Source organism: Phalaenopsis equestris, unplaced genomic scaffold (genome assembly GCF_001263595.1).
Source record: "Phalaenopsis equestris unplaced genomic scaffold, ASM126359v1 Scaffold000096, whole genome shotgun sequence".
Taxonomy (NCBI): Eukaryota; Viridiplantae; Streptophyta; class Magnoliopsida; order Asparagales; family Orchidaceae; genus Phalaenopsis; species Phalaenopsis equestris.
In genome coordinates, this window is record NW_018164538.1 from 1068917 (window position 1) to 1092483 (window position 23567).

The window sequence follows — 23567 nt, forward strand, 5'->3', positions numbered from 1 at the left end:
ATATAGATTGGTTTTATATTATTTTATTTTTTTAAATATGAGTAAATGTTTAAATTGAGGCTCTTGATAAGTAATTAATTTCTCCATAGTGCTTGGATTAGTACCACATCATGAAACAAATAAGATACTGCTCATTTATTATGACGAGTGTTAACGAGCTAAAGTTTTGTTTGGCTCAAAATTAGCTCGAAAGAAATTTGATCTCAAATTTTGGCTCGTTTATTTCGATTCGAGCCAAAAATCGAATCAATTTTCTAGCAATTAACGATCTTTCAAGCTAAATTCACAGTCCTAATTATAAGATAGAAACACACACAATAAATTCACAGTCCTAATTATAAGATAGAAACACACACAATAGCGAGACGTTGGACGAAGTGAATCAGCTTTAGAGCGAGATGTTTTGTTTAAATGAATAAGGTAAATTTATTAGTTATGAACAAAATTTTATCATTGGATGTGAATTTTAATCTATTTTTAAATAATAAATAATCTATATTCAATACTTAAATTATCAGTTGTCTATAATTTTATTATTATTATTGTGCATCTCACGAGTAAATGAAATGAAGAAGAAAACTCCTTACACATTAGAACAAAATGAAAAGGTTGAGATGAGAAATCATCAGTATAATAGAAACTGCTCGTACTTTATTCAATACAACTAACTTATCACATCATTTTCAATGGATGTTGTTCAAACAACCATGTATCTCATCAGCCTGCTTTCTTCCCAAACACCTACAACAAATCTCTTTTTTTAATGCAAGTAATTTTTTATTTTTTTATTATTGTGTACCTCAAGAGTGAATGAGATGAAGAAGAAAGCTCCTTACAAATTAGAACTAAATGTAAAGGTTGACATGAGAAATCATCATATAATAGAAATTGCTGGTACTTTACTCAACAAAACAAACTTATCTCATCAACCCGCTTTCTTCCCCTAACACGTGCAACAAATCTCCTTTTCAACTCTTATTAAAAAAGAAACCGTAAATACCAATATGTCAAAACATTTGTTTGTGCTTAATTCCCATTACAACAATATACAATACATAATAAATGCAGTCGCAAATCCCTTTTATGTATTCTCTCGGGACGCAATCATCAACATAAAGGCTACAATATAATACATATATGTTATTTGCTATTTAGGGTTAGTTTTTGCAGTGGTTTTTGTTTGGATAGCTATCGACGTCATTCTTTTCCTTCTAAGGGTTGTATCCGAGAATGAGTGCTCTGACTGTATTTTATTATAAGGTGGTGATTGTCCTAGACTTTCTCATCCCTCACAGCATTCCCTCCACTGCCACCACTGCTATAATTGCTCCCATCATTGGCAAACAATCTCTTGTGTCGGTTTTCCTGCAACCACCTACCACGTTGTCTTTGCCGCAGGGTGTCTTTCTCTAATAATCGAGACTCTGTTTGTAACATTTATTTGAATTTCAGTAATAATAATTGCATCTCTATTGTAGTTTAAGTTAACTCTGATATTATTCAGTGAATTCAGGATTCACGTTGCGGCACAAGAAGTATTGGATTCATCGAATGACCATATTTTAGCATCTCCAAAATTCACTTTTGGCGTATTTATGTGAAATTGCGACGGCAATCCCGTTAAATAAGACCTACCAAACACCCCCCTGAAGAGAAATGGACAACACATCATGCCAGGCTGATAAGTGATAAACACATTTATGATGTCCCTGTTAATAGTATTTAATTCCCTATGCAATACAATCGATTTAATGATTCTATTCCAAATTAATCGCTTGCCCAACTTAGCTAAGTATATATCCTGAATTACTTTTGTAATCACCAAAGAATGAGAACCCTTAATGTCACGAATAGTACCACATCGTTAAGTTCTCTAATTTACTATTACTTTATTAAGAGATTAAAAAATTGAACGTTGGCCTTAATTGGATGAAGTGAATCGGTTTATAGACCGCGGAAAGTCCCCGGGCCAATTCACAGAAATGTGGGTATAGGAATATATTTGATCTTTATGGATCTGTTTGAGGCTAAGACGTGCGTGGAGCCCATGACAATTGATCTTTAGGATTATATGGCCATATCTATCACAGTCATTCACTTGGCTAACAAGCTAACAGAACGGGGCTTACATCCAATTATTATTTTTTTTTATGATTATTTATTTTACTAATATCCCAAATTTTAGGAGATTTACATGCACATCACGCCACTTGAAAATTTACATATTCAACAACATAAATATATATTTACATGCATAACATCATAGTAGGGCTGTCAAAAAAGCTCGTTGTTCGTGAACAGCTTCTGCTCGTTGAGTAACTCGTGTTTGGCTCTTTCGTTGAGTAAACGAGCCGAACACACTGCTCGTTGAGTAACTCGTGTTTGGCTCTTTCGTTAAGTTAACGAGCCGAACACGCGAACAAGCCGAACACAAACAAATTTTTAAAGCTCGAATTATAAACGAGCCGAACATGAACAACTCCTTGTTCACTCGTGTTCGGCTCGTTTTAGCTCGAAATAAAAAAAAAATATTATATAACTATTTATATAACAATATTTTACATATATTATTTATATAGTAATTTATTATATATTTATGTTTAAGTTTAAAGCATAACATCTCATGTGACATTGTGGTTAATGCATTTTTTTGTATATATTTAATCCAGGTTCAAATCCCACACTTCACATCTATTTTTCTAAATTTAAGTTTAACGAGCTGATTTCAAGCCGAACACTAGCCGAACACGAACACAAATATTTTAATCGAGCCAAACACAAACACACTGTTCCCGTTTTCGACCCCGAGCTTTTTCGACCGAGCCGAACACGAGCCAAGCCTGAGCTCGCTCAAGCTCGGCTCATTTACAGCCCTATCACTGAGGGCTATTATTTACAGGAAATTAAACATAAATTCAACTAAATAAATAAATAAAAAAAACTTTCTAACATCAAAACTTCACCTTTTATACTTATAACCCCATAAATACTTCGTTGTAACTTTTCAAAAGTGAAGTGCACTTTTTCATGTATCGAGAAGTCATACATGAATCGGCTCAAACCCGCTCAAGTTCGCCTTAAATTATGAATATTTTCTTATGCATATAAAAATCTAATTAACAGAATGCTAAATAAAAGTTTATAATACACAGCTGATAAGGTGACATGTATGTAAAAAATTAAAATTTAGGTGTTAGATATATAAATCCATATGATTGAGCTGAATGATTGCAAGCCCTGAATGCTTTAGCTGGTTACAGACTTGAATTTTTGTAAGCATTGGTGGGGTAGTGACATTTGACCTGGAATATTTGAATATGGAGATACAAGAGAGGATTGTCAACACACAAAATTCTCATAGACCAACTCCATAAGAAAAATATCAAACTTCTGATGTTTAGTATTTAGTAAATAGTGAAAACAAATACAAAGAAAATAAGGTCTGCATACTAAAGATACGATTTATAAATTTGTGGAGGAAATATATGTACATTTTTATCATGATTTTGCACTCATTGCATGTGAGAATGTTATTGTACGTAAAAAAAAATATGCCAACGCTGATCTTACAAAGATTTAATGATCTAGAATTAAAAGAGTATAATAAAAGAAGACCCGTCTGCAAAAGATCAAGATGCCCATTTATCCATTCGGAGACAACAACCCAAGGAAGAACAAGCAAGGTCAACGCCGATCGAGTCAAGAAGGCGAAAGAAGGCGACCGATCCAAGTTGTTCGGTCAGAAACGAGATAAAGAGATACTCAAGTTAACCACTATAAAAAAGTCGACCGAAGGCAGCAACCTATCTTCCAATAGATACAACCCAAGGAAACTTGTTAGGTATGACTCATATACCATAAATGGGACAGATGCTGGAGCAAAGCGGAGCCCACGAGCGGAGTGGAGCGGAAGGATCTGTCCAATCGGGGGAGTTTCATTATTTGGGTTGGGAGTGCGGGGGCAACACCCTGCGGTTTGATATATGAGTAATTTAAGTAATTACTTATTGTACTATATGGTTATATATATGTCATGTTGTAACCCTAGGTGAGTCTCTGAGACCCTGAGATTTTGAATCTTGTATTCCGTACTATTTTCTGAATATTGAAAAGGAAGTCGCCGCTCTACTCTCGAGGATGTATGCATCTTTGCCGAACCTCGTAAATCTCTGTGTGTTCTTCTGTATTTGTGTCGATTCTTATTTTTCTTCGCCTTTATTTCTCAACAAGTGGTATCAGAGCAAGGTTCAATGACAGAAAAATTTCGGTTGTGCAGGAATAAAGAAGATTTTGACAGAGGAGACTGACAGCTAGCGAAGGATTTCTACAAGCTTCCCGGCAGTTCGGATCTCAGCGCAGAGAAATTTCGAAGACGAAGCAGGCTTCAACGGATTAGCGATCAGAACTCCGACTTCATGCGATCGCAGGACGGAGAACAGTTTCACGAAGCAAAAGACCAGGTGATTGGTTCTGCGAAGGCGACAAGAGGTTCGACAAGGTTCTGCAATCAATACGAAGTCGTTCGCGAAGGTTCAGAATCGTGGTTAGTTCACGTACGATTCAGGGCGAACAAGACGAACGAGGGCTGCGAGACTATCGCAGAGGTTGTTCTCTACTAGGAGAGAAGGATTTGTTACGAAGGACTCTGTTCGGCAGAGCGGGAGGCAGTCGGGCGACGGGAAGCAGAATTGGAAGGGCAGACGCGGAAAAGGAAAGTCCTCTCTACTAGGAGAGAAGGATTTGTTACGAAGGACTCTGTTCGGCGGAGCGGGAGGAAGTCGGGCGACGGGAAGCAGAATTGGAAGGGCGGAAGCGGAAAAGGAAAGTCCCCGTTTAATATGACCAAACCATCTAAGACGACTTTCCTAGGTCTACCTCTGCCTTTCTTACCTCTGTTGCTACACTCGAAAAAGGAAATTTTTTTTTCTGAGAAAGAAAGCAGAGCTTTTCTAAAAGAAAAAAAAAAGAGCTTTTCTGGAAGGAAAGTGGAAGCAGTGCTTTTTTAGAAGGAAAGCGGGGCTTCTCTAGAAGGAAAAAAAGCTTTTCTAGAAAGTTTAAGGAAAATGATTTCTGGAAAAATTTAATTAAGGAAAAGTTCTTTTTTCTGAGAAATTTAATTAAGAGATCTTAATTAAGGGATTGTTTAAAAGGATTTGTGGCCTAATTCATATTGGTGCATAAGAAACTCCATGATATATTTCTCCTAAGAGGTTGAATATTCGTCAAGGTGGAGATTTGTTAGACATATGTATTTCTCTTAAGAGGCTGGATATTCATTAAGGTGGAGATTTGTTAGGCATATGTATTGTTAGGCATATGTATTTCTCCTAAGGGGCTGGATATTCGCCAATATGAAGATTTGTTAGATATATGTATTTCTCCTCAAGGGCTGGATATTCGCCAAGGTGGAGATTTGTTGGGCATATGTGCTTCTCTTAAGGGGTTGAATATTCGCCAATGTGGAGATTTGTTGGGTATATGTATTTCTACTTAGGGGCCGAATATTCGCCAAGGTGAAGATTTGTTAGGTATGACTCATATATCATAAATGAGACAGATGCTGGAGCGGAGCCCACGAGCAAAGTTGAGCGGAAGGATCCGTCTAATCGGGGGAATTTCATTATGTGGGTTGGGGGTGCGGGGGCAACGCTCCGCAGTACGGTACAAGGATAATGCTCTAATTACATATTGTACTTAGGGTTTACTCCTAGGGTTATAAATAGGCATGTTTGTAACCCCATGAGGTATCCCTGAATTCTGTAACATTTTTTTGAATATTGAAAGGAATCATCGCTCTGCTCCCGAGTACATAGGCATATTTGCCGAACCCCGTTAAATATCTGTGTTCTTTTGGATTTGTGTCAATTACTGTTTTTTCTTCGCCCTAATTTCTCAACAAAACCAATTCCTTAATATCACCACCAGAGGCTTCTAATCAAAGATGAAAAATTGACAATGCAACAATCTTAAATTTCATCCCATAAGATCTCTTCATTGAGGAACAAACTACCTATCTGGTTATGATGATTCACCGTTTGCCCAATAGCTTATTCTTGCTCCGCTGAAAGGAGCTCTTCATCCAAAGATCAAAGATAAACAACCAGACTAAATCAACAAATCGACAAAACCTTACCATTCAAACCAGACCTGCTAACTCGAAGAAAATGAAACTCAAGTGACCAGCAACGCCGACTAAGCCTAGCTAACAGGACCAATCTTACTGAGCCAATGCCTTGCTAGCTCGGCCGACCGAGCTAGAGAGAAGCCAAGCGATAAACTCATAATGTAAAATACAGAATATCATATACAACCCCCATTAAAATAGGAGCAGAAATATAGTATCACTGTATTGTACGATTCTTTATAAATAGGGAGATGATTTTATAAGAAAATTAGGGAGATAGATAACATGCATTATTGTTGATTGGTGTTCACTGTTCTTTCTTACGCTTTATTGTTTTGGGTGTGATTCACGGACAAATTAAAATTCAACAATCACTATGACAGATTAGGAGTTTATCATTGTAGCATTCCTTTTAGATATGCATAAACACACTATAAATTCTTAAAAAAAGTGGTTACGTATAAACCTAAGAGGTGAAAAACCAAGAGGCCTTGTTTAAGTACTATAACACTAGCTTGATCTCCCCTGAGACTGAAATGGAGAACGCCAGCGTAGCATTTTAAGGCATCAAGATGCCCACAACTTCATCAAGATTCCCACAACTTCTCTCATGGAAGGACGAGATTCACTTGAAGATTGAGTGCACGACATAGCCAATTCCAACAGTTTCAGAGCACAAGCCTTCTCATTGTCCATCCAATACCAAATCTCCTCATCAAGGAAACACAAAATGTCCAACTTTTTGGCATTCTGCAGGTTTGTATCCATCCAGGTAACAATATCAACGCCATCTTCAAAGCTTGGATCCACCGACATTTTTCTGCAGAGAAGCTCTAAAAGAACAACTCCGTAGCTGAAAACATCACTCTTCTCATTCAATCTTGTTGAGTATCCATTTTCTGAGCCAAAAAAAAAAAAAACAAAAAGGTTATAAAAGGTAACACATACAAAGAATCCGTATAAATATATTATATGGAAGATTTACATACAAACCACAAAATTCCAACGTATTTACATATCTAACACCTAAACCTCAATTTTTACATATATACCAACTTTCCTATGCATGAAAAGGTGTATTTCAGTTTTTTATTAAAAATTAAAAGGAAGGCATTTTTTTAAGTGATAATGAATTGTTTGGGTGATATAAATATAAAAAGTAAAGTTTAGGTGATAAATATGCAAATACATAGGAATTGGGTGGTATGCCTGTAAATCCCATGCTCATTAAAAATTGTTCAAAGGGCATAAAAAGTTGGAAGAAGAAAACGCCAATCACCTGGAGCAATGTAGCCAAGAGTGCCCACAATTGAAGATTTTGGTGAGCTTAAGTCTGAGCAAAAACTAATACTATCCATCAATTTGGACGTTCCAAAGTCTCCGATCTTTGGCTCCATTTCGGAGTCCAACAGTATATTGCTTGATTTAAGATCTCTATGGATGACCTGAGGAACACAATCATGGTGAAGATAGGACAAACCTTGAGCTATTCCTAGAGCCATACGATGACGAACCTCCCAGTCTAGCGGAACCTGTGGCTTCTTCTTCTGGTGCAACACATCAAAGAGAGACCCACCAAGCATGTAGTCATAAACAATCATCCCAAATCCATTTCTTATACAATATCCAGCCATTCTCACAAGGTTTCTATGCCTAACTAAGTTCAAAATCTTCATCTCATTAGAGAAGCTTGGCTCCGACAAGTCCACCTTTTTAACAGCCCAACAGTGATTTCTCATACCAATCTGTGTTTTATAAACAGTCCCATACCTTCCCCTTCCAATCACATACTTTTCGCTCAATCCTTCCGTTGCTCGCATTATATCTTCATATGTGAGGATATGTGAGGTCTTCAGGCAAATCTTCAGGCAAATCCGCTACGAAATCTGTACGACGATTTGATGCCATATAAGAGCAATATCTCGATCTGAAGCAACTGGCAGCGCAAAATCCAGCTAGAAGCAAAAAGAGGCCAAGTAATACCATGAACAAAACAAAAAATTTGGTTATGTTTCCCCTATGTTTCATTGCTTTCTGGCAGTAATTCCCATCATCACTCTGTATGCACAAGACAGGGTTCCCCATAAATAACTCAGGTGATGATGCTGCAAATTTAACCCAACTGGCAGGAAGTATGCCTGATAATTTATTAAAAGACACGTTAACAAAAGAAAGAGACACCAAGTTGGTCAACTCAGAAGGTATCTGACCTGTTAGAGAATTTCCTGAAAGATCTAAAATCTCAAGCTTATCAAGCTTGTTATCAAGCTTACTGAGACTGCTGGGAATCTCACCTGTCAGCCTATTGTTGCTGAGATTCAAAGCTACAGTGATATACTGAAGATTTCCTAAAGAATAAGGAATTGATCCTTCAAGCAAGTTTTTACCAAGTTGTAACTCTAAAAGATCTTGCCTTGATGAAAACACATCAGGAATATGACCTGTAAGCCTGTTCCCAGAGAGAATCAAAAACTTCAACTTTTCCAGTCTCAAGACCTGAAGTGGAATACTTCCTGAAACAAGATTCTGGCTGATGTTGAACGTAAGAAGCTCTACGCAGTTAGCCAGTTGGGGAGGTATTGTGCCGGTCAACCTATTAGAAGACAGTTGTAGCATCCGTAAATTTGAGAGCTTAGAAAAATCAGGTATAGAACCTGAGAAATAATTGATTGAAATATCTAGCATTGTGAGATTGTGCCAAAGGGCCAGACTTTGTGGTATTTGCCCTTCAAAAAGGTTGTTACTGAGATCAAGGTAAGATATTCCTGAATTCAAACTCAAACTTTCTGGAATTATGCCTTGAAGATGATTTTTACTCAGTATCACCCTCCTAAGAGACGAACAACGTGCGATTTGAACAGGAAAGCTATCGTTGAATCGATTCTGCCCAATTACAAGAACAGTTAGATTGTTACCTGAGCAGAGTCCAGAAGGAATTGGGCCATAGAAATGATTTCCTGTCAAGTCCAGCTTGATCAAACCACTCTCAGTGCTTCTCCCAAGGTCCGAAGGCAGCTGTCCAGTGAGATTATTGTGGGCTAGTGAGAGGCATTGAAGTTTCTGCAGCTGAGTAATCTCTGAAGGAATGGTTCCCGTCAAGCGATTGTTATAAAGCTGCAAATTCCAAAGAGCTCTCAACTTCCCTATCTCAGGAGGTATTGTTCCCTCAAGCAGATTATTAAAAAGCCAGAGCTTTTTTAGGTTCTTGAGCTTGGCGAGCTCTGAGGGAATCGGACCAGCAATGAGATTGTCCTGGAGCTCAAGCTCTTCCAAAGAGCTGCAGTTGCCAATCTGCGCAGGCAGAGGACCAACGAGCTGATTATCTGCTAAACTAAAAGACTTCAGACTGCCTAACTTCCCTAATTGTGATGGAATCGTCCCAGAGAGGTGGTTCCCCCAAACATTGAGGGATTTCAGTGCACGGCAACCTCCAATCTCTCCAGGCACGCTTCCAATGAAATGATTCTTAGAAAGCATCGCTGAGGTCAAATTCCCAAGCTTCCCCAAACTCCTGGGTATTTCACCCACAAAACCATTGTCATCGAGATAAAGAAGCTCGAGCCCGGACATTTCATCAAACAAGTCAGGCACCGATCCTTCAAAACGATTAAAGGAGAGAACAAGCTCGGTTAGATCATGGCAGTTGAACAAACTCGTAGGAATCGGGCCCGAGAGAAAGTTCCAATGGAGGTAGAGCACAGAGACGGAGCAATGAGAAGGAAAATTCGGCAGTCCCCCGGTGAGATTGTTTTCATTAAGATAAAGATACCTGAGATTCGGAAGGAGAGTAAGCTCTGGCGGGATATCACCGGTGAGTAAATTCTTGTACAGATAGAGGTACTCCAGATCAATGGAAAAGGAGATTTCTTTGGGAATGGGGCCGCTGAGGAAGTTTTGGCCGAGGTGGAGGTAGCGAAGGCGAAGGGAGAGGAAGAGGGAAGAGGGAATGTTGCCGGTGAGGTGGTTAAGGGAGAGATCGAGAGAGCGGAGGGAGGGGAGAAGAACGAGGTGTTGTGCGGCGGCCGACAGAGGCGTGGAGATGCTGAGGCCAGAGAGGTTGAGGGCAACGATGTCGCCTGCGGTGGTGCACGAAACGCCGGGCAAACGGCATGGAGGGAGAGTTTCGTTCCACGGTGGAGGGAGAGAAAGTGTTCGAAGGAAGGGGAGGAGAGGGGAAGCGGAAGGGGAAGCGGAAGATGGGAGGGAGGGGGATGAAGAAAGGAGCAATGGGAAGAGGAGGAAGAAGTACAGGGAGTGCAGCATTGGTAGTGGGTTCGGCTAGGAAGAAGGCAATGGAGAATAAATAAAGGACGGCATTTACAAATATACCACCCAAATTTATGTATTTGCATGTAAAATATCTAAATTATAATTTATGTATATTAATATCACTCAACATTTTTATATCATAATTAAAAAAATACATTGTTTTAACTTTTTTAATTAAATTTTTTTTTTCAAGCATAAATAAGATTACATATATCCAAAAATAAAACTTAGATGTTGGAGATATAGATATATTAGAATTAAGTGATATTATTTATATATACTATTTAAAAGTGTGAATTAAATAAGGTAAGTAGGAAAAATTATTGCATACATACATCGCACGTAGAGATGCATGTGGTGACCGATCATGACCGTAGATCACCGTGATCTACGGTCAAGATGCAATCAAAATTTTTTTGAAAAAAAAAATTTAAAGTGGGGCCCACTGAAATATATCCTGACCGTAGATCACCGTGATCTACGGTCAGGATCAGACACCGCATGCATCTCGACATGCGGTGTATGTATGCAATAATTGCAATAATTTTTCAGGCAGTAGAGGTTTTTTTTTTTCTTTTCAAGGAAAGTTGAGCCCTATTCAAATACTCAATCTCATTGTCGAAAATTAAACTCTTAACCATTATATTGTAGGTAATTGCGCGAAAAATTAGGGGTTAAATATATAGATACATAAAAATTGCGTGTGATGCATATAAATGCTCCATATTTAAGTGAATTACACTTCCAATTTTAAGTGCACGTCAATACATAGCAACTTAAAATATTCACATTAAGTGCTCCACAATTTTGTTATTTTTAAATTTTTTTTATATAAAAAAATTATATATTGCCTCCAAAAAAATTTAGGCCGTTAAAAGTGGGCTACTAGGCTGGTGAAAGCCTTTAGGATTTAATGATTGTTATCAAGAGCATTTGAAACACTACAAAGCCACTATAGACACACGCAGAGATGCTTGTGTAGATCGAATCTGTATAAAATTGATATCTGACCCAACCCCTGGCCCCAGCTCCAAGCCTCCGACTCCGAGTCTCCAACGCATAGCTCAATTTTAGACAAAACACCAACCACAATGGCCAACCTCTAAGCTACAAGTAGGCGATATTGGTAGATAGAGAAGAAAAAAGCATCAGATTATATCGAGAGGGTGTCGGGAACGGACAAGATGGTAGATCGATTGTAGATAGAGGTGAGACTCGAGAGAGCGTGAGCCGTGAGTTTAGACTGCGAAAGATGGAGTTAAGAGAGAGCGTGAGGCGAGGCCGAGGAGAAATTTTAGAATTTTGTGGGAGATGAAATGGCAAGGGGAGGGCAGCCAAAACTGAACTTTTATCTGCTTCTTCGCACACCACAACCGTTCCCTCGCGCCTTCGCTGAACCTACGGCTGCAATCATATCATTTACAAGCTACTTGATAAGCTAGCGAGCCTAGCAGGTCTCCAGCTTGAACTCGAGCTCGAGCTTGAGACGAGATAAGCCTAGCTCGTGAGCCTGTAAAAGCAGCAATCGATCACCCAAAATCATCCAACTGGTTATCCATTACAGGGCGTATGAACAACAACTAACACACTGGATACGATCTCAGTTAAATTGGGAAAATCATCAAGACATGACTACTTGTTTGCAACAATTGGCATGTAGACTTGTGTTACATGGAAGAAGCACTCACGCGAATGGTACTTGGAAGTCGTATCCATCCCAGGGTACCTGGCAAATGTCTAACTAACAACACTAGTATTACTCGTCCATGTCTTCTCTGCAATTGTCCATGTAATTTACAATGCGTCCTATTCACAGTTCTCATGTATTTATATATCTAACACCTAAACTCCCATATTTACATTTACATGCATATCACTCAAATCTTTAACATCACAACAGCAATATTTACACAGCTGATAGTATTTTTAAATTTTCATGGAATTCATTTGCATTCATTAATTTTACATTGACCCAATCAAAACGAGACAATTCTTAATTTGAGCTAGCTCATTTAGATTTGGAATACAAAGATCATTTACAAACATAACATGCAATTCCTATCTATTTACAAATCGAAAACCTAAAGATTTCGTTTTATATTCATACCACCCAAATCTTTCATAATACATTAAAAATATTATTATTTTAACTTTTAAAAACATAAAATACAACTTTTCATGCATAGTTAAGGCAACATATGTGTAAAAATTAAAGTTTAGGTGTTAGATATATAAATACATAAGAATTGAGCTGAATGAATGTAGACCTTGAATTAAATATAAGATTAAATATAGCTGGTTACAGACTTGAATTTTTGTAAGCTTTGGTGGGGGTAGTGACAGTTGATCTGGAATATTTGAATATGGAGCTACATGAGAAGATAGTCAACACACAAAATTCTCATAGACCAACTCCATGAAAAAATATCAAAACTTCTGATGTTTAGTATTTAGTAAATAGTGAAAACAAATACAAAGATAGGAATTATAATTTGTGGAGGAAACCCCTTAAACATTTGTTATCATGATTTTGCACTTATTGCATGTTGAAAGTTTTATTGTACATAAAAACAACATGCCAACACTGATCTTAAGAAGATTCAATGATCCAGAATTAAGAGAGTATAATAAAAGAAGACCCAACGACAGAAGATTAAGAGGGCCACCTATCGGATGCATCAGCCCAAGCTAGAACAAGCAAGGTTAACGCCGACCGAGTCACGAAGACTACCGATCCAAGTTGTTCGGTCAAACATGAGATAAAAGATACTCAAGTCAACTACTACATGAAAGTCGACCAAAGGTAGTAACCTACCTTCCGGTAGATCCGACCCAAGAAAATATTCAATTCCTTAATATCACCACCAGGGGCTTCTCATTAAAGATAAAAAAAACTGACAATACAACATGTTGTGAAATTTAAGGCGAAGAAAACACAGGAATCAACACAAAACAAGAAGAACACAAATATTTAATGATGTTCGGCAAAGATGCCTACATCATCGGGAGCAGAGCGACGAATTTCACTATTTTAGAGAGGAGTTGCATACCCATAGGGTTACACATCTATTTATAGATAAAACCCACAGATAAATTTACAAACACACCCTCGCTCCCCCCAACCCACTAATCCAAAAGAGACACACATTTTCACACCAAGAAACACACATCTTAATTCCACTCCAAATCCAAGACTTCAAATTCCTGGTATATGAGCCATACCTAAAAATCCTCCACCTTGGCGAATATCCAGTCCCTTACGAGAAAATTTCCACCTTGCGAATATCCAACCCCTTAGGAGAAAAAATCATGGAGTTTCTTACACCAAAGTGGGTTGGGCAACCATAAGTGGGTTGGGCAAAGTGGGTTGGGCAACCATACCAACTAGCAACTGCAAACATTCAACAAGTTCAAGTAACACAGAAACTTATTGAAAATACCTGGCTTGTTTAAAATACCTGCTGCAATTTTATCATATGATCCGACAGAGTGAACTCAACCTACAACTGTACTCAACAGTTTATAGATATTGCTATCAGGTTTCATAGCTCATAATGTTTTAAAAATTCCTTGTTGTGCCAGCAATTCGAAGTTCCCGGTTTCATCGAACTTCATCATCTCAAATTTTGCACCAGAGATTGTCATTTGAAATTAATCCTGCAGTGAAATTTTTCTGTCTTGTATTGAAAAAAAACACACCACAAACAAATTCAAATAAACCTGAAATTTCCTCTGCCAATTGCAGCAATTTTCCTGCAATTTCCTGTGATTCGTGAATCAAATCTTTCACACGAAGTACCTTTCCTGTTCGCACAAAAATTCAGCTGAAATACTGCGGACACCAGCCAAACTCCATCTGTCACATGCGCCAACCCTGTGAACAATCCGTGAAATTCACGAACTCTGTCTGTCGCAATTTCTCCTGCGACAAACTTGCGAACTCCGCTGGCGAACACCACCTGCCGTAACTGCACCTGTCGCAACTCCTCCTGCGACAAACTTGCTACCTGCTGCAATTTTATCATATGATCCGACAGAGTGAACTCAACCTACAACTGTACTCCTCAACAGTTTATAGATATTACCATCAGGTTTCATAGCTCATAATATTTTTGAAAATTTCTTGTTGTGCCAGCAATTCGAAGTTCCCGGTTTCATCGAACTTCATCATCTCAAATTTTGCACCAGAGATTGTCATTTGAAATTAATCCTGCAGTGAAATTTTTCTGTCTTGTATTGAAACAAAACACACCACAAACAAATTCAAATAAACCTGAAATTTCCTCTGTCAATTGCAGCAATTTTCCCGCAGTTTCCTGTGATTCGTGAATTAAATCTTTCACACGAATTACCTTTCCTGTTTGCACAAAAATTCGGCTGAAATACTGCGGACACCAGCCAAACTCCACCTGTCACAATTTCTGCGACAAACCTGTGAACATTCCGTGAAATTCACGATCTCTGTCTGTCGCAATTTCTCCTGCGACAAACTTGCGAACTCCGCTGGCGAACACTACCTGTCACAACTGCACTTGTCGCAACTCTACCTACAAAAAACAAGCACCTGCCGCAACTCTACATGTGACAAACTTTCACACGAAACAACTTTCCTGTTCGAACAAAAATTCGGCTGAAATACTGCGAACACCAGTCAAACTCCACATGTCACAATTTCTCCTGCGACAAACCTGCGAACAATCAGCGAAATTCATGAACTCCGTCTGTCGCAATTTCTCCTGCGACAAACTTGTGAACTCCGTTGGCTACCACCACCTGTCGCAACTCCTCCTGCGACAAACTTGCGAACTCCGCTGACCGAGCACAACCTGTCGCAACTGCACCTGCCGCAACTCTACCTGCGACAAACATGCACCTACCGCAACTCTACCTGCGACAAACTTACAAACTCCGCTGGCGGAGCACCACCTGTCGTAACTGCACCTGCCGCAACTCTACCTGCGACAAACTTGGGAACACCGCCGGCCGAGCACCACCTGTCGCAATTACCCCTGCCGCAACTCTATCTGCGACAAACTTGCAAACACCACTGGTCGAGCACTACCCGTCGCAACTGCACCTGCCCTGCCGCAACTCCTGCGACAAACTTGCGAACTCCGCTGATCGAGCACCACCTATCGCAACTCTACATGCGACAAACTTACAAACTCCGCTGGCAAAACCTCACATGTTGCAATTGCATCTGCTGCAACTTTACATGCAACAAACTTGCGAACTCCGCTGGCCGAGCAGCACCTGTCGCAACTGCACCTGCCGCAACTCCTCCTGCGACAAACTTGCAAACTCGGCTGGTCGAGCACCACCTGTCGCAACTCTACATGCGACAAACTTGCGAACTCCGCTGGCAGAACACCACCGAACTCCTTTGTTCGCAAATGCTCCTGTTCACGGTAACTTGCTCACGAACTCTTGTTCGCGAACTCCACCTCGCCAAACACCGCGAAGGTTCGTGAACTGTCGCTCCTCGAGCCGCGATGCCACCTTTAGCGCGAACTCCCCGAAGCAGAACTCGCCGAACTGCCGCAGCCTTTTATTCGAACTGCTTCGCACCTGTTCGTTCCCGCGAGCCTGCCTCCCTTGCGAACAATCCGCAGAATTTGGGTACTTCTCATGTTCACCACAGAACTCCTCTCCCCTGTGAAATTGCCTCCGCTCCTTCTCACTGCGGTGCTTCCAGGATCTTTCCTTCAGCCTCCAGCACAGGTTTCTGACATTCCAACCAAGGGAAAATCCAAAGGGAATACTCTTCTAGTAGGAATCAAAGATTCTTTTTTTCCTTCCCTTCAAAAAATTCCAACAAAAGACGAACTGCCGAAACTGCTGAACAAGGCTTCGCAAACTCGCGATCTGGCCCGATCTTCTTCCCGCGAACGAGATCTCCTCCGCCAATCGCGAACTGCTTTGCAGAGCCTCCTCCTTCGCGAATCTCCTCTGGCCTCAAACTGCTTCTCACCAAAGCCTCTTGCACCAAATCGTCGTAGAACTTCGCCGGATGCCGCCACAAAATCAGTGAATCCTCCTTCGCTGAAAACTTTCGCAATTCATGAAATGAAAACACGGAAGCCCTTTCCTGCAACGATTCACCCCTTCCTCTGTGAAGCTGGCGCTCTTCTCCTCCGAACCTCGGAATTGCGGAATTCCTCTCCTGCGAAACCCCTCATCGCACCGAAGTGAACCGTCCAATGGTGCGCTTCGCGAACGATCTACTCTGATCCGCTAGCTAACGCCCTGGGAACTGCCGCAAACTGCCGAGACTTCTCCTTCCAAATCCCCAAATGGTTTTCCTGTGTCGATCTCCTCCGCCCTAGAATCTCAACCTCTCTCTGATACCAATTGTTATGAAATTTAGGGCGAAGAAAATACATGAATCGACACAAAACCAGAAGAACACAGAGACTTAACGAGGTTCGGCAAATATGCCTACATCCTCGGGAGCAGAGCGGCGAATTTCACTATTTTAGAGGGGAGTTACATACCCATAAGATTACAAATCTATTTATAGATAAAACCCACAGATAAATTTACAAACACGCACTCTCCCCCCAACCAACTAATCCAAGAGACACACCTCTTCACACTAAGAGACACACCTCTTAATTTCAGGAGACGCACCTCTCCAAATCCAAGAGACTCTAAATTTCTGGTATATGAGTCATACCTAACACAACAGAGTCTAAAAGTCATCCCATGGGATCTCTTCATTGAGAAACAAACTACCAATCGAGTTAAGATGATTCACCATCTGCCCAATAGTCTATTCTCGCTCAATCGACAGGAGCTCCTCATCCAGGGATTGAGGATAAACAACCATATTAAATCAAGTAATCGACAAAGCCTCACCAATCAGATCAGTCCTTCCAACTCAGAGAAAATCAAACTCAACTGACCAACAATGCCGACTAAGCCTTGCTAACAGGACCGTTCTAACTGAGCCGAAGTCTTCCTAGCTCAGCTGATCAAGGCACAGAGCAGTCGAGCGATAGACTCACATATATAAAATACCTAAAAAATCTTATACAACCCCCATTAAAGCAGGGTTAGAAATGTAATATCACTATATTGTACCCTCCCCCATAAATAGAGAGATAATTTTATGAGAAAACTAGGGAGATAGACAAGATGCATTATTATTCATTGTTGTTCACACCTCTCTCTTCTTTCTTACGCTTTATTACTTGCAATGTAAATTCATGAATAAATTAAAATTCAACATTTACTATGACAGATTAGGAGTTCATCATTTTAGCATTCCATTTACTATAACCTTGTCTAAGTTGAAATAATATACTTCATAATTTTACGAAAATCGTTTGTTTGTTTGTTTTTTTTTTTACCTCTGTTAGATATGACTAATATATCAGATAAGGGACATATGCTGAAGCAGAACTGAGCGAGCCAGCGGAGCCAGCGAGCATAGCGGACCTCGCGAGCAGAGTGGAAGTGAACCAAACTTAGCGAGAAAAAATAGTTACTAATTAATTGGATGAAAGGATTAAGGCAAACTGACCTCTACAAGCAAGCTAGCATTTTAACTTCATCAAGATTCCCACAACTTCTCTCATGGAAGGACGAGATTCACTTGAAGATTGAGCGCACCACATAGCCAATTCCAACAGTTTCAGAGCATTAGCCTTCTCATTGTCCATCCAATACCAAATCTCCTCATCAAGGAAATGCAAAAGGTCCAAATTTTTGGCATTCTGCAGGTTCGTATTCATCCAGGTAACAATATCAACACCATCTTCAAAGCTTGGATCCACCGACATTTTTCTGCATAGAAGCTCTAAAACAACAACTCCATAGCTGAAAACATCAATCTTCTCATTCAATCTTGTTGAGTATCCATTTTCTGAGAAAAAACAAAAAGGTTAAAAGGTAACACATATAAAGAATCTGTATAAATATATTATATGGAAGATTTACATAAATACCACTAAATTCCAACTTATTTACATGTCTAACACCTAAAACTCAATTTTTACATATATACCAACTTTCTTATGAATGAAAAGGTGGTGTATTTCACTTTTCTAAAAATTAAAAGGAAGGCATTTTTTTAAGTGATAATGAATTGTTTGGGTGATATAAATATAAAAAGTAAAGTTTAGGTGATAAATATGCAAATACATAGGAATTGGGTGGTATGCCTGTAAATCCCATGCTCATTAAAAATTGTTCAAAGGGCATAAAAAGTTGGAAGAAGAAAACGCCAATCACCTGGAGCAATGTAGCCAAGAGTGCCCACAATTGAAGATTTTGCTGAGCTTAAATCTGAACTACAACTAGCACTATCCATCAATTTTGATATTCCAAAGTCTCCAATCTTTGGCTCCATTTCCGAGTCTAACAGTATATTGCTTGATTTAAGATCTCTATGGATGACCTGAGGAACACAATCATGGTGAAGATAGGACAGAGCTTGAGCTATTCCTAGAGCTATACGATGACGAACCTCCCATTCTAGCGGAACCTGTGGCTTCATCTTCTGGTGCAGCACATCAAAGAGAGATCCACCAAATATGTACTCATAAACAATCATCCCAAATCCATCTCTTATACAATAACCAGCCATTCTCACAAGGTTTCTATGCCTCACTAAGTTCAAAATCTTCATCTCATTAGAGAAGCTTGGCTCGGACAAGTCAACCTTTTTAATAGCCCAACAGTGATTTCCCATACCAATCTGTATTTTATAAACTGTCCCATACCTTCCCCTTCCAATCACATACTTTTCGCTCAATCCTTCCGTTGCCTGAATTATATCCTCATATGTGAGGTCTTCAGGCAAAGCCGCTACGAAATTTGCACGACGATTTGATGCCATATAAGAGCAATATCTCAATCTGAAGCAATTGGCCGCGCAAAATACAGCTAGAAGCAAAAACAGGCCAAGTAATACCATGAATAAAACAAAAAAATTAGTTTTGTTTCCCCTGTGTTTCAGTGCTTTCTGGCAGTAATTCCCATCATCACTCTGTATACACAAGTCAGGGTTCCCCATAAATAACTCAGGTGATGATGCTGCAAATTTAACCCAACTGGCAGGAAGTATGCCTGATAATTTATTAAAAGACACGTTAACAAAAGAAAGAGACACCATGTTGGTCAACCCAGAAGGTATATGACCTGTTAGAGAATTTCCTGAAAGATCTAGAATCTCAAGCTTATCAAGCGTACTGAGACTGCTGGGAATCTCACCTGTCAGCTTATTATTGCTGAGATTCAAAGCTACAGTGATATACTGAAGATTTCCTAAAGAATAAGGAATTGATCCTTCAAGCAAGTTTTTACCAAGTTGTAACTCTAAAAGATCTTGGCTTGATGTAAACCCATCAGGAATATGGCCTGTCAGCCTGTTCCCAGAGAGAATCAAAAATATCAACTTTTCAAGTCTCACAAGCTGAAGTGGAATACTTCCTGAAACAAGATTCTGGCTGATGTCCAACTTAAGAAGCTGTACGCAGTTAGCCAGTTGCGGAGGTATCGTGCCGGTCAACCTATTAGAAGACAGTTGTAGCGTCCGTAAATTTGAGAGCTTAGAAAAATCAGGTATAGGCCCTGAGAAAAAATTGATTGAAATGTCTAGCATTGTGAGATTGTGCCAAAGGGCGAAACTTTGTGGTATTTGCCCTTCAAAAAGGTTGTTACTGAGATCAAGATATGATATTCCTGAATTCAAACTCAAATTTTCTGGTATTATTCCTTGAAGATGATTTTTACTCAGTATCACCCTCCTAAGAGATGAACAACGAGCGATTTGAACCGGAAAGCTATCGTTGAATCGATTCTTCCCAATTCCAAGATTAGTAAGATTGTTACCTGAGCAGAGTCCAGATGGAATTGGGCCATAGAAATCGTTTCCTGTCAAGTCCAGCTTGATAAAACCATTCTCAGTGCTTCTCCCAAGGTCTGAAGGTAGCTGTCCAGTGAGATTATTGTGGGCTAATGAGAGGTATTGAAGTTTCCGCAGATGAGTAATCTCTGAAGGAATGGTTCCCGTCAAGCAATTGTTATAAAGCTGCAAATCCCAAAGAGCACTTAACTTCCCTATCTCAGGAGGTATTGTTCCCTCAAGCAGATTATCAAAAAGCCAGAGCGCTTTTAGGTTCCGGAGCTTGGCGAGCTCTGAGGGAATCGGACCTGCAATGAAATTTTCATGAAGCTTAAGCTCCTCCAAAGAGCTGCAGTTGCCCACATGCGCAGGCACAGGACCAACGAGCTGATTTTCTGCTAAAATAAGAGAAGTCAAACTGCCTAACTTCCCTAACTGTGATGGAATCGTCCCAGAGAGTTGGTTCCCCCAAACAATGAGGGATTCCAGTGCACGGCAACCTCCAATCTCTTCAGGCACGCTTCCATTGAAATGATTCATAGCAAGCAACGCTGAAGTCAAATTCGCAAGCTTCCCCAAACTCCTGGGTATTTCACCCACAAAACCATTGTCAACGAGAAAAAGATGCTCGAGCGCCGGCATTTCATCAAACAAGTCAGGCACCGATCCTCCAAGACGATTAAAGGAGAGAGCAAGGTCGGTCAGATTATGGCAATTGAACAAACTCGTAGGAATTGGCCCTGAGAGAATGTTCGAATAGAGGTAGAGCACAGAGACGGAGCAATGAGAAGGGAAATTCGGAAGTCGCCCGGTGAGATTGTTTTCATTAAGATAAATATACCTGAGATTCGGAAGGAGAGCAAGCTCCGGCGGGATATCGCCGGTGAGAAAATTCCCGTACAGAGAGAGGTACTCCAGATCAACGGAAAAGGAGATTTCTTTGGGAATGGTGCCGTTGAGGAAGTTTTTGCCGAGGTCGAGGTGGCGAAGGTGAAGGGAGAGGAAGAGAGAAGAGGGAATGGGGCCTTCAAGGAAGTTTAGGCCGAGGTCGAGGTAGCGAAGGCGAAGGGAGAGGAAGAGGGAAGAGGGAATGGTGCCGGTGAAGTGGTTGAGGTAGAGATCGAGAGAGCGGAGGGAGGGGAGAAGGACAAGGTAATGTGCGGCAGCGGCAAGGGGTGTGGAGATGCTGAGGCCGGAGAGGTTGAGGGCAACGATGTCGCCTGCGGTGTTGCAGGAAACGCCGGGCAAGCGGCAGGGAGGGAGCGTTTCGTTCCACGGTGGGGGGAGAGAAAGTGTTTGAAGGAAGGAGAGGAGAGGGCAAGGGGAAGGGGAAGGGGAAGGGGAAGGGGAAGCCGGGAATGAGGGAGATGAAGAAAGGAGCAACGGGAGGAGGAAGAAGTAAAGGGAGTGGAGCATTGGTTGTGGGTTGGGCCAAGACGAAGGCAACGAAGAATAAATAAATGGGGGCATTTACACATATACCACCCTAATTTTTGTATTTGCAAACGTAATATCTAAATTTTAATTTTTTTATATTAATAACACTCAAAATTTTTATATCATATTAAAAAAAATAATATTTTAACTATTTTTAATTTAAAAAAATATTTTTTTCAAGCATAAATAAGATTACATATATCCAAAAATTAAAGCTTAGATTTTGGAGATATGAATATATTTCTTCAAATAAACGTTGCTTATTTAAAAAGTTATTTTGAGCATTTAAAAAATCAAATAATTAATATTATAAAAAATAATATGTTGTTAATGATGAAACATGAAAGCAACCTTAAAATGTAAAAATGATGCCAAAGAGACCATGTCTTTGGGATGATGACAATGATCATGATGCATTGCTTAACATTTCTTACTTTGGGACAAATATTTTTTTCTTAAGAAAAATTATCATTTATCCATAAGAATTTATAATTTTTGGTAACTTAATCTGACTTTGTATAAGAGAAGTAGTTTATTTTATTTCTTCAAATGTTTTTAAATCAATAACAAGGTTTTTTTTTTGTTAATTAAGCAAAAAAAATGGAAAAATAAATAAAAGTCATTTTTATACAATAATAGTTTATGTCATCATGTAATAAATATTAATTTTTTTATCGGTAAATTACATTCAATCCACACAATTCTTATGTATTTACATTATTGCATATCTAACACCTGAACTTTTGCAACGGTAGAGTAATGAATTATCTTCTTAGCGTTGCACGAGAATTCAACACACACTCAGATAAAAGAAAATAACCAGTAATGACACTAGAAGTTTTTTAAGTGGAAAACTCGTAAATAAAAAAAAAGTCACAGGGTTTGACACAGTTGTAAAAATTCACTATATGTTGACGATTACAGAGACCCCTTGTCATGCAGATGGGAAAAAGTTATTGGATTTTCTAAATTACAACAATGACTAACGACGTTAGGTCATTGGTGGTTGACGAAGCTCGGTGGTGGTTCAAGGCGACAGTAGTGCTTGACGACGGTTGGCGACAGTTAACGATGGTTGACGGCGATCGACAATGACAGTGATGGTGCTGGACTTTAGCTTTTCTCAAGGCTTTGAGTTTTTTTCTCAATCCTCAAGCCTCCACCCCTCCCCCCGTCTTCGTCATGAGAGAGATGGGGTATATTTATAGCGTTCTTGGTGCAATTAATGCAAGAATATGAATCATTTTGTTCGAAAGAACCGAAGAACTTCCTTCGATCACACACCTTTTGATGGACATTTTAGTACCATAACAATGTCAAAATTAAGCAATCTTGGGCTTGTTAGAGCTTGTTGAAACGCTCGATTCGACTAATGACTCAGATTGTATTAATTTTGATATCATTGAGTATGTCTCATCGAGCCGATCAGTTCGACTATAATTTTACGGAAATCGAAGCTCTGGATGACTCTTAATTGAAGTTTGAATGTTTTTTTGCTCAAAAGATTAAATCAAGATTCGTACTACGTGATGTAAATTCATTGGTGGCGTATCATTTAAATACACTATTTCAAAGTGTGAATTCAATAAGTAAAGATTCAATTTTGTTATTTTTAAATTTTTTTCAATACGGTGAAAGCACAAAATAAAAATTAATGAATTTTGATATAAAAAAACCAATCAATTCCAGGCCAAAAATTTTAGGCCGTTAAAAGTGGCTTATTAGGCTGATCAAAGCCATTAGGATTTAATGATTTCATGTTTAGGGGCATTTACAGTTATACAAACCACACAATTAATAACACCAATCACGGGAGTCTTTCTTAATCACGAATCAATCACAATATCTTTACTAATATAACTAAATTATAACAATATATATATATAT

General features: G+C 39.4%; 2 protein-coding genes across 2 annotated transcripts; both read right to left on the reverse strand.

Annotated features, from left to right (window-relative positions):
• Nucleotides 1-6376: 6376 nt before the first annotated feature.
• Nucleotides 6377-21713, reverse strand: LOC110020406. Its single transcript, XM_020718493.1, is given in 15 exon segments — nucleotides 6377-7023; nucleotides 7404-7962; nucleotides 7964-10402; nucleotides 13444-13459; nucleotides 14114-14400; nucleotides 14746-14802; nucleotides 14885-14940; nucleotides 15033-15081; nucleotides 15193-15249; nucleotides 15556-15792; nucleotides 15893-16118; nucleotides 16210-16435; nucleotides 17746-17861; nucleotides 17933-18260; nucleotides 18629-21713. Coding segments are annotated over 15 exon segments (8070 nt in total). The 3' UTR covers nucleotides 6377-6691.
• LOC110020418 (leucine-rich repeat receptor-like protein kinase PEPR1) lies at nucleotides 8638-10463 on the reverse strand. The gene is made up of 2 exons (XM_020718512.1): nucleotides 9040-10463; nucleotides 8638-8717 (listed from the first exon to the last, which is right to left on the reverse strand). The coding sequence occupies exons 1-2, from the start codon at nucleotides 10385-10387 to the stop codon at nucleotides 8713-8715; spliced, it is 1353 nt and encodes a 450-aa protein (XP_020574171.1). The 5' UTR covers nucleotides 10388-10463; the 3' UTR covers nucleotides 8638-8712.
• Nucleotides 21714-23567: the final 1854 nt, after the last annotated feature.